Below are 11,772 nucleotides of genomic sequence, written 5' to 3' on the forward strand. Positions count from 1 at the left end.
TACATCTCTTCAACACACACACTACATCTCTTCAACACACACACTACATTTCTTCAACACACACACACACACACACACACACACACACACACACACACACACACACTACATCTCTTCAACACAGACACTACATCCCTTCAACACACACACTACATCTCTTCAACATACACACATCTCTTCAGCACACACACTACATTTCTTCAACACACACACACACACACACACACTACATCCCTTCAACACACACACTACATCTCTTCAACATACACACTACATCTCTTCTACACACACACTACATTTCTTCTACACACACACTACATCTCTTCAAAATCTCTTCAACACACACACTACATCTCTTCAACACACACACTACATTTCTTCTACACACACACTACATCTCTTCTACACACACACTACATCTCTTGTTTGTTAGGTTTGTCTTGTATTTACGGTGCTTTCATTCTAGATTTTGTTCCAGTCCTAGAAACTAACTACCTAAATAATTCTGTCATTCATTCTGTCATGTATGTGTAAATAATTAATATATATATATACATTGTAAACATTACTGAATTTAAACTGTCAAGAATGAATGACGATCTGATGATTTAATTTAATATTTAAAAAGTATTTTAAAAAGTATGTTTTAGTATTAGTAGCCTAAATTAAGCAATATACGGTTTTGTAATTTTTAGATTCATATATTATTTTACTTAATATAATGCTTTTTAAATATAAAAATATAAAATACTACTCAACATTTTATTCTCACTCAGATTATAACATTTAAAAGTTTAAATCGCTAAATATTGGTCATGTCTGCGCAGTTTGAATTTAATCAATATTTACCATTGCTTCATTTCTGCTTGTTTATATGCGGCACTCTCTTGGTTATGTCTCGCGCAAAGGTCGGATTAAGTGCGTTACCTGTTATTATGACGTTGGCCCCTCGTTATGGCTTCATCATCATCATCATCACTCCCGATGCGAAATGCTTCCTCTTCTCTTCTCTCTGTCAAACGGCTGTGCTTGTTTTCACCAGCACACTATTACGTGATGCACAAACCCTCGTGCCACACAGACCAGCCCTGAACCGCAGCGCAAACCCCGTCTGTCACACACACACACACACACACACTCGCATCTGAAGCGCGTGTCTTCTCGCTTTCCCAGCTCAACAAGCTGATTGAGTTACAGAGAGACTCGCGCAACCGTGCGCGCGCGTAATCTCACACCTCCTCCCTCTCTTTAATGATACAGAAGCATATCTGAGCAAATATTAATATCCCATTCGGGCTACAATTATCCCGAGGCTGGTTTGTTTGCGTTATCGCTTCCAAGAGGCGTTGCTCCGCGATAATAATGTGGGGTTTCTTACCTTGATTGCGCGTCAGATCATGTGGATGAATGAGACTGTACATGTTGTCATTATTACGCACTGAAACGCCAGCAGACACGTTCATATTTTAGCGAGCTGGTGGATGGGAGCTGTCGATGCCTTGTGTATGAAATATGACAAGGAAACAATAGTCGCAGTGCCCTTGGGGTGGATTCAGTGCGCGCGGCCGCAAACATTGAAGTTCCCCGGAATAGCGTGATATTGATGATTAAAAATCGCATGAAATCATAAGCATTAATACGATGCAGATGCACAATGCAACGCAGTTATATTGTGTATAACAGACAGTGCCTCACCCTGAACTTCAGCAGACGCTCAGTGTTTCTCCACAAATCCTGTTCAATCGCACCCGAATCCCCAAATCAAGCATCTCGCGCTGTGGGTTTACAGTTCATGCGCATTGATATTCCCCGATACAGCATCAGTTTATGGGGCTACATTGTTCATTTTCTCGCATCCACAACATTCCAGTCGACCCCGCCCCCCGGCGCTCGTGATTGGCTGAGAGACTCGGGGTGCCTCAGCACGAGCTATATTTAAAGTAAACAGGAGCACATCTGGCCAGCGGTGCTCTCGCGGTCAAACACACGAGACCTCGAAGGTTAACAAACTATTTACCAAAGTGTTTGTGTTTCATTTTAAAAAAAAGAGAGAGAGAGAGAGATCATTACAATGTTGGTTAAAGATGAGAGTCCTAATCTAAAATAATAAAATAATCTAATTTACACGGTAAAGGTGGAGCAGTGACGCTTCTGAGGCGGCATTTAGGCTGCTCATAAGAGGCATAAATGCACGAACACAGAAATTAAAACTGTATACATTGATGCTAATTCAGTCTGGCTTTAATGCAGCATAGTGTCTTTACACTGATTTTTGAGCATGGAATAATAATAATGCCTTCATTTCTCTTTAATGATTCTTTACCGTGCCATTATTATATCTTTCTGTACCTTTAAGATAAATATATTTGGAAAACAATTTTTTATTTTTTTTTTATTTTTTTACAGATTTAAACAGAACAGAAAATAATTCTTGCTTGTTTACAGGCAACACACATTTCAGCATTTACATTTATTCAACAGACGCTTTTATCCACAGTATTTGAACCCACATGCACTGAATAAAAATACCAATATCTTAACAATATGTTAATTTGTGTAAAATACCACTGATTACAAATCTCGTAATGTCCAGAACTCCAGTAGTAGTTGCACATTGTTGTTGTTTTTTTTTATACAATAAAATAACCGGATAAATAAGATTCACTCTGAGTTTGAAAACTCAGTTGATATTTAATTAATAAAATGTTCATAATCTTTAAATTTATAGAATGACTAAACCTAACTGTGTCTTTATACTTCTATATTTGTTATGTTATTCTTAAACTCTTGTTGTATGTGTGTGTGTGTGTGTGTGTGTGTGCACTGGAAGCTTGTGTGTGTCGTGAAAATATCAAACTACTGCCCTCTTGTGCTCAAACTGAGAACTCACATCACACACTCACTGCAGGCAACACACACTCATCCAGTTATGAAATAAACACTACATATTTGAAAAATAATTCATTAATGATTTATTAAAATATTTTGCATTACGTATGAAATATAAAACTTTCAGGTTACTTTTATGAAAATAGAAAAAAATGCAATTCGTCTTCCATTAACCCTATGCATTTTCCTGAATCACGCTCCGGCTGATGTAGAGATTGATCATTGTGCTTTTGCAGACAGAAGGTAGACTTTCTCCGTCAGTGAATCCAGTCCCCATGATCTGTGCCTTTCCTCAAAGCCGTCTATAGCCTGGACTAGCTCGATAATGCAGTGTCCTCCTGAAATATGACAGACACGGCAATGATCTAGAAATAAAAGCTCTGTAATAGCAAAAACATCTGAATGAAATGGGTAAGATGATGTGTGTCAGAACAGTGACCAAAAACTCACCGAACATATTTTTTAAATCCTCTTCTAATACTAAAAATGGTGGACCTGCATGTCAAATGTGGCGACAGAAAAGATCAAATACTATAAACTAAACACATGTGCTTTATAATGCATAATAATAATGCGTTTCTTTCCTAATGTTACCTTCGTACGGCTCGGGATTGTATTCCACTGTGTCCACCAGATATCTGCAGTCATTGTTCATTAAAGAAACAAGGAGAGAGCCGTACCTTTGGGACAAAGGGCGCATCTATTCAAAATACAATCCCACTTAAACCATAAATAAATAAATGGATGTGAAATGTTGATTTATTTAATACGTACTTTTCCCTGTCACATGGGTTTATGGCCACCAGTCCTCCTCGATCCCAAATCCCTCCGAACTTTCCTGCAACGGCACTGAGAGACCAAGAGAGACGTTTAAATGTGCTTCATGTTACACTTTATCATCTGAAATAAGTATAAAACGCACCTGGAGAACTTGAATAAATCACACTGATAGATGGAGATCTTTCCATCCGCGCTCTGAGAACAGGGAAAATGCATTAGTTGGGAGAGCGTGACACAGAAACATCACGCCGTGTGTGGAAGCACTGGGATCATCCGTCTGTATTAATCTGAGGAAAGCCATCATAACAATCCAGCGCATTCGTTTAATGTACGAGCAGCCTTACTCGCATGTGCAGGACTCAGTGTCACTCGCTTCCAGTTATTTTACCTGTACCAGTCACAAACATACTGGTTTACAGCACATTTACTTCACTTTTTTATTATTCTAGTTATTTACCTATAGAGGAAAATGAATCGGAAGTCTCGCATATTCAAAGATACTTTTTAATGTATTTTTAAAAAATAAATAAATCTTTTTGAATGAATGATTCAATGACTCGCTTATAAAGACATGTTTCATTGCTGAATGAATCAGTGTTTTTGAACAAATATTTTGAATGAATGATTCAATGACTCACTCATAGAGACTTCACTTGTTTCAGTCCCGGATGAATCAGTACCGTACACATCAGTGTTTTTATCATAGACTGTAAAAAAATATGAACGTAGTGTCCGTGACGTCACCCGTAGGTTTCTGAAGAGCATTTTTGAAGCCTAAAGTGGGCGGAGCCGTCCGTCGCCATCTTGGCCTTGCGTCACTCCCGGATAACAGAAAATAGGCAAACAGGCGGGGCGTGAGTGGAGCCAGAGCCCGTCTACGGAGAGCCTGGCCACTCCCTATTAAGCTCTATTGTACCGAATTTTGGTTGTAGTACCACCAGGGTTCCACTGGGGGCGATCGGCATGAGTGCAAAATGAATGGGAGTCTATGGGGCTAGACGGCTAAATTTGTCTCTTTCACCCGATTGCCGTTGAGAAATCTCAGATTTGATTGTAGGTTTTGCAAGTTCAACATGGGTTTTAGGTCGAAAGTTGAATGAACGAGTACTTATGTCCTTTTGATTTCTTACAGGTTGAGTTGTTGCCCATAACATGCTAGCATTCTGCTAATGAACGCTGATTGGTCAGTGAAGGACTGATTACGACCAGAGATACCGCTTGATGGCATCGTGTCATCCGCAGCGGGACCAGAAACAAACAAAACAAAAACTCTTCTAGCACGTGTGTTTACCTGTGTCAGCTGTGTTGTCGATGCCTCGAGAGAAAAGAAAGTGCCGAGCGCGAACTCAGAGTGACTGAAGGATTGCCGTAAAGCAGTATCTCTGGTCATACATGTGTATGACGTCATTTACACTTTAAAAGACTTTTTAAAGCAAATAAGTGACTCAAAAAAATCTAACACCCAGCAATTTGTAATTTCTTTGCATCTCCTTTCGAATACAACATTCAAATTACTAGACAAAAAATTATATCCTGAGAAAAGTGGATTTTTATTGGTATAGCGCCATAGCGCTCCATTCATTCTGCACTCGTCCTGTGAGCGCCCTCATATGGAATCAGAGTGGAACTGCAACCAGTTCAGAAGCCGGAAGTTTACTGAGAGTGAAACTTCTCGCCATATTAGACATTCTCTGGTGGAGCTGAGGAGCCTGGTCATAGATATGAGCCTGGCTATCTGAAATCACCTAGCTCGACGTGATCGAGTTAGCTGATGATGTAAAGCCAATTAAAAGTTCCTGTTTTTGCCCTTTGAAATATTATAATAGTTAAAATACATGGCTACAAGTGAGACTGTGTATTACTTCGAGAGTGTTTGTGTGTGACAGTGATTTATGTGCATGTCCGTCACTCTTTCATGGTCCGTCAGCGCGGCATCGCTAAAGTTCGTAGAGAGCTTATTCAGTCCATTTTAAATTCTGATTTTGGCCGCCTCTCAAATGGGTTAAACCGTTAAACCATAGATATATTGCCTTTGAAGTGCAAGTAAATGCGCTAGAAAATCCGCGCTCATTCATGGATGTGCATTTATAGCACGGACGGAGAAAGCGCCGACACCTGCATGATTTCATCTGACGGTACATAAGCATATTATAATCCATCTGTTCCGTGAGAGCAGAACGAACGAGCCTGTATTGACGTTTTAAATTTGAAAACCCCAAAAAGCAACGAAATTGTCAGACATCCATTAGTGCATGTTCACAGAGGAAAACAACTGAAATACAGCGCTGGTTGTTCTCTCGAACGATGCTCGACGACAACGACTGAATCCAAAGACGTGGGCTTTGTACCCAAGTATTAAATTGTATGAAATAATCCCGTAAAATAGTACAAACACTGCAGAGAAGGCAAGTTCAGCAGCAACACTTGCTGAGGTGAAGTGACGGCTAGTAACAGCAGACAAACGGCTAGCATTGACATCAGTGGGAATCCACCTGTCACTCAAGTGGCCACACCCTTAAATTTAAATATTAATCAACTAAACGCATGAGTTATAAAAAAATTCACCCCCCTCACAGTTGTTATGAAGGGCAAAATTAGCTGTATAGACCAAAGCCACAGAGAGAACCAGGCTGTAAACATGTTTTTTTCTGCTGTAAAGTTGGTAATTTTAACATGAGGGAGATACAGATTTGACTCACTTCTGCAGCCAGGCCAAGCGGCCAGTTAATGAATTGCAGTTTAACTCACTTCCGTGTTGGTTTCAAGAGAGAGACGGGGAGGTTGCCGCTTGGTTTTTATCCGAATTATAAACTTTTATCCCAGTACTTCTGTGATAATCTGAATGATTTTAAGACTGAAATAATGATCCTATGTGATTGAAAAGACTGTTCGTGAAGCGTTTTCATGAGAACTGCTCTCTCTGGATCAGCGGCATTGCAAACGATGAATGTTCACTGTGACTGCACTAGTCAAAGGTTTGCTAGACTTAGACGAATTGCTGTCATTTAGGAATAAGATCGCGTGGGTGTTTGAATTGAGGTCGACATCTTTAGCAGGACAGTAACTCGATGTATGATTTATGGGTCCTGTAACTATCATTGGCAAACACTAAGGATGACAAACTTGAGAGCTTCAGATACCTTGAAAAGCTTTGCTCCGGGAATAGCTGGAACTGCTTCTTCATTATAAGCAAGATCTTGTTCTTCAAAGAACTGTTTAATTCCTTTTTCGGAAATTTCAACTCCAACAACTGTGTGACCCATATCAGCCAGCCTGAGAAGAAATATGAACATTTTAGGGAGCGCTAGGAAGATCTTTAACATTATTCATTGAAACAGACTTTAGACCTCGTACCATTTCATGTCTACAGATTTTCCACACAGTGGGAAGAAGAATCGGATCTCCTTTCGTCCACATACAACTTTGTCCAAGTTGTTTTCCAGCAATCTTCCAAAAAGTACAAAAAAAGGTGGATTGAAACAAATGAAAGTGAGAGATTCAGAGTAAAACAATACATTGATGACATTTTATGGCTCCTTTATACATGTATGGATAATTCAAAAATGAACATTATTTATTCGTAAGCAACACATGATGGCATCTAAATCATTGAGTTATGTGAGATGTATTAAAGACTAGGACCTATTATGTCCTTTTACAGTCTTGATGTAGTTTTCAGGCTCTACTAGAACATGTTTTCCTGCTTGAATGTTGATTATTTTCCTCATATTCTCCATTGTTGCGGCTCCTCTCTTCCCAGTCTGTCAGTAACGCTCTGTTTACTTCCTGTCTCTATGAAGCCCCTCCTTCTGAAAAGCACACTGTGCTCTGATTGGTCGGCTGGAGCAGTGTGTTGTGATTGGTCGAGCGCTTCGAGTGTGTTTGGGAAATGTCCCGCCCCTTACCATAACCGCCAGTTTAACACACTACTAACTAACTCAACCAGGCCCCGCCCCTTTATTCTGCGCATGAATTATTATAATGAGGAATATTGTGACGTGTTCGTTCCCAGAAGAAACTCAAGATACAATGGAGGCGTTTCAGGAGTTCAGAAACACTGACACTAGCCGCGTTTCCATTACCCTTCAAATTGCGCAAATTGAAATTGCGAATTGAATATGCGCCCAATGGAAACACGTCAATTTCGCAAAAACTCCCATTTATCGCAAAAAAGTTTTTAGCGCTCGCATGAGGGGGTTTTACAGGCGATTCAAAAAAGGAATATTTCGCAAAACTGCAATGGAAACAGTTTTTGCGCATTTACAGGTCACCTGACTTAGGATGCGCGGTGTGTTTGGACAGAATACGAGACAGAGCTCTTTATTAAATTCATAAAAGACAGAAGAATTACAGAAATACTGGATTCTACACCTCAAAGAAATGCCACAATCAAGACCTCAGAACAGAAATGAGTGAGAAACACCCAGAAACACTTCATATGTGCCGCTCACAGTATAGCCTAAGGGTCTTTCCTTGCCATTAATGCTTGGATAACACGCCTACATTCCCTTCCATTAATAATAATAATGTCTAGTGCAGTACGTGGCTGTGATATATATATATATATATATATATATAAACTTACCAACGTCCTTTGTCATGATTTTTGGAATGACTTATCGCGAGAGGAAAAAATGACGTTTTAGTCGCATAACATCGCAATAGTTTTTTTATCAATATTTAGAAGAAAAAAAAAAAAAAATCGCAAAAGTTTTGCGCAAATCTTTAATGGAAACATGCCTACTGATATAGAGAAGATCATCCTCAAACAGCAACATTACACACTAAAGAGAGATAGCATAATGTTGTCCTCTTTAACGTGCATGATTATAGTGTCAGTAGTGATCAGTGTGTGATTACTTGTGCACTTCACTTCTGTGAAAACCAATTCTTCCTTCCTTCCACCGGTCCTCCCACTCGGACAAAGCCAAGACCCGGGTCGCCTGAGCAGACATTCCTCTCTTCTCGTCAGGGTAGCAGACAGCTGCTATGTGCAAACAATAAAACACAAATTAGACATAATCATGCATAAGTTAAGAGAGCAAAATAAATAGGCTGATGAGCATTTAAAAAACGCTGTTGTTGACGTCAAATGTTGTGCATCTAATCAAGCTACTATCGCCCACGTTTATCAAGTTAGACGGGTTGCATTACATGCACTCATACTCAAAAAGCATGAACTAAACTATGCAAGATAAGGAGAATAACATCCAGACTAATAAAGTACACTTCTACTGCTGTTTCTGCATTACAAATGCTTCATTTTACTATTCAGTCAATGTCATTGAGTTGATAATGGTGCATACTGTTGGGTCAACACAATTCAATATTAATACATTTCAATGTTTGATTAGTCACTTTTGTGCAATAATCAATTTGTGTGAGGTGATTTGCAATGTCAAATGTAACTACTATACACTACATTCATTACCAAAACTGTTACAAAAGAACCAGTGCGAAACCACATGATCTACTGTATAGTTACACTGAAGAGCGATGACAAAGCATAGTGTATCATGTCATCTTTTAATTGTTACATCATGTTCGTGCTAAAACTGACACAATATTACTATGACCTTAATAAATTCATCATCTGACTGATAAAGACACTCATTAGGACTTTCAGTGGCCAATAAAAAACATTAATGTTAGACAAATTTAAAACATCTTTATGTGTCTGTAAAAAAGCACTGAGCATACTCAGCCAGAACACGTTAATCAACATTTACTTCGAATCTGCAGATGACACTGTAAATGTTTGATAAGATTTCTGGTTTGTTACCTTACTTTTCCAATTCAGCGTCCAAAAGTGCGGCTTCTCACGTGATCGCTTTCATAACAGGAAGAGTGTGTGCGTGATGGGCGTGGCTTCCGACATGACGTCACACGTCACAGTGGCGCGGCCCAGCCTTTCGTCACTGGCTGTCGCTAGGATCATAGATATACACACAGAGAGATGAAAACATCATCTACAAGAATAAATGGTCAGGATCCAAGCCAGATTTTATTCATTTTCTTCAGGAGAGCAAGGATTATTGCACCAGTCTGGAGAACATTGTCAACAAGAAAGCTAGAAAGTCATGTCTGGAATGAATATACAGTTTTTTTATTAATTAATCAATTTGTACACTCTGGCATGTTTTGTTTTTTTTGTGTGTGTGTGGATGTATTAAGATTTAAATTCTATATGATATATTGTATACTACTAAAGTTCGTAAAAAAAAAAAAAAAAAAAAAGAAACAAGGAGGAAAGGCCTGAATGTGGAAGAACATATATTCACATAATAATGTGCGTTATGAATAAATGATGAAAGTACGGGCAACATTTTTTTATTTATTTATGAAATTATCATATACACACATACAAAAATGGACAAATAATAAACCTAACAATCCTTTTCTTTTCCCCTGAATAGTTTTTCCCCTCTTTTTTCTGTTGTTTCCTTCGAGGCTATTATAAATGTAACAGGTAATAGTGAATACACTGTAATCCTCTGTGTATGTATGTTATGTTCTTGTTCTTGTTATGTAATAAAATAAAATACCCTTTAATATAGAGTTAATACATAAAAACACAAACCAACATATTCTCACCAGTGAAAGGTTATCCATAATATATGTATATGTATAAGTATATATATGTTTTATCACAAGATTGAAATCAAGGGGCCTTGCTGCCTCACTAAAATAAAATAAAAAAGGGAGTTATGTGAAAGCGATAATGACAGACAAATAACTTTATCCCAGTCCCAGAGATTGATCTGAAAAACCACCTTATTCTATACATTTTTTAGTATTGTTGTAAAAAGCATTTATAAGAGCATATCCATTTGCTGAAGGGAGAAGAATAAGGTCTTTCTCATTTCCTCCTATTAATCCATCCATACATCATCTTCCTCTTATCCGGGGCCGGGGCAGCAGTCGAAGCAGAGACGCCCGGACCTCCCTCTCCCCAGACACTCCGAGGCGTTCCCAGGCCAGCCGGGAGACATAATCCCTACAGTGTGTCCTAGGTCTTCCCGGTGGGACACACCCGGAACACCTCCCCGGGAAGGCGTCCAGGAGGCGTCCGGAACAGAAGCCCGATCCACCTCAGCTGACCCTCTCGATGTGGAGGAGCAGCGGCTCTACTCTCTCTACAGGAGCGCCCGGACACCCTGCGGAGAAAGCTCATGTTGGCCGCCTGTATCCGGGATCTTGACCCAAAGCTCATGACCATGTGAGAGAATGTAGACTGACCGGTAAATCGACAGCTTTGCCTTACGGCTCAGCTCTTTCTTCACCGTGACAGACCGGTACATCGACCGCATTACAGCAGGAGCTGCACCAATCCGTCTCAATCTCCCGTTCCATCCTTCCCTCACTCGTGAACAAGATCCCGGCATACTTGAACTCCTCCACTTGAGGCAGGAACTCTCCACCAACCTGAAGTTAGCAAGCCACCCTTTTCCGACTGAGGACCATGGCCTCGGATTTGGAGGTGCTGATTCTCATCCCAGCCGCTTCACACTCGGCTGCAAACCGTCCCAGTGCATGCTGAAGGTCCTGGTCTGATGAGTCCAACACGACAACATCATCCGCAAAGAGCAGAGACGAAATCATGTGGTCCCCAAACCTGACCCCCTCCGGCCCTGCGCATAGAAATTCTGTCCATAAAAATTATGAACAGATCCGGTGACAACGGGCAGTCCTGCCGGAGTCCAACATGCACCGGACACAAGTCTGAGTTACATTTACATTTAGCAGACGCTTTTGTCCAAAGCGACTTACAAATTAGGACTAAATTAAGCGAGTCATCGTGAAGAGGCAAAAACAACGCAAGAAGTGCTCAAAATACGAAGTTCAGGCGTTGTTCAGAGTAGCATAATTCCGACAAGCGAGGCTTTAAAGGAAAAAAGGAAAAACTAATTTTTTTTTTTAGTTAAGTTAAGTGCTCACGGAAGAGATGGGTTTTCAGCTGTGTTTTGAATGTTGTCAGGGATTCTGCAGTCCGGATGAGGGCGGGAGAGCATTCCTCCAGCAGGGAACTGTGAATGAGAATGTTCTGGAAAGTGATTTTGTGGCTCTCTGTGATGGAACCACGAGACGTCGCTCGTTGACCGA

General features: G+C 40.0%; 2 protein-coding genes across 7 annotated transcripts in view; both read right to left on the reverse strand.

Moving 5' to 3' along the window:
• The window catches only part of ext1c (exostoses (multiple) 1c), a 78,116-nt gene extending 76,241 nt beyond the window's left edge, over positions 1 to 1,875 (reverse strand). The window contains exon 1 of one of the 3 annotated variants that reach the window (XM_079878118.1): positions 1,696 to 1,875. The gene's annotated coding sequence lies outside the window, so the exon portion shown is untranslated. Of the gene's footprint in view, positions 1 to 927; positions 1,185 to 1,378; positions 1,656 to 1,695 lie in introns of those variants that run through there. The other 2 variants (XM_079878120.1, XM_079878119.1) reach the window with 2 other exon arrangements.
• A 527-nt stretch (positions 1,876 to 2,402) lies between these two features.
• Positions 2,403 to 9,608, reverse strand: LOC307162680 (putative thiopurine S-methyltransferase). Of its 4 annotated transcripts, none has more exons than XM_079878185.1 (9): positions 9,452 to 9,608; positions 8,530 to 8,653; positions 7,024 to 7,116; positions 6,810 to 6,942; positions 3,812 to 3,864; positions 3,664 to 3,738; positions 3,484 to 3,569; positions 3,340 to 3,384; positions 2,403 to 3,227 (listed from the first exon to the last, which is right to left on the reverse strand). In XM_079878185.1, the coding sequence occupies exons 2-9, from the start codon at positions 8,622 to 8,624 to the stop codon at positions 3,109 to 3,111; spliced, it is 699 nt and encodes a 232-aa protein (XP_079734311.1). In that variant the 5' UTR covers positions 8,625 to 8,653; positions 9,452 to 9,608; the 3' UTR covers positions 2,403 to 3,108. The 4 variants fall into 4 exon arrangements, with proteins under 4 accessions (XP_079734311.1, XP_079734309.1, XP_079734310.1 ...); XM_079878183.1 differs by having other exon boundaries at positions 8,530 to 8,656; XM_079878184.1 differs by having other exon boundaries at positions 9,457 to 9,607.
• Positions 9,609 to 11,772: the final 2,164 nt, after the last annotated feature.

The sequence above is a fragment of the Squalius cephalus genome, assembly GCF_949319135.1.
Source record: "Squalius cephalus genome assembly, chromosome: 8".
Lineage (NCBI taxonomy): Eukaryota > Metazoa > Chordata > Actinopteri > Cypriniformes > Leuciscidae > Squalius > Squalius cephalus.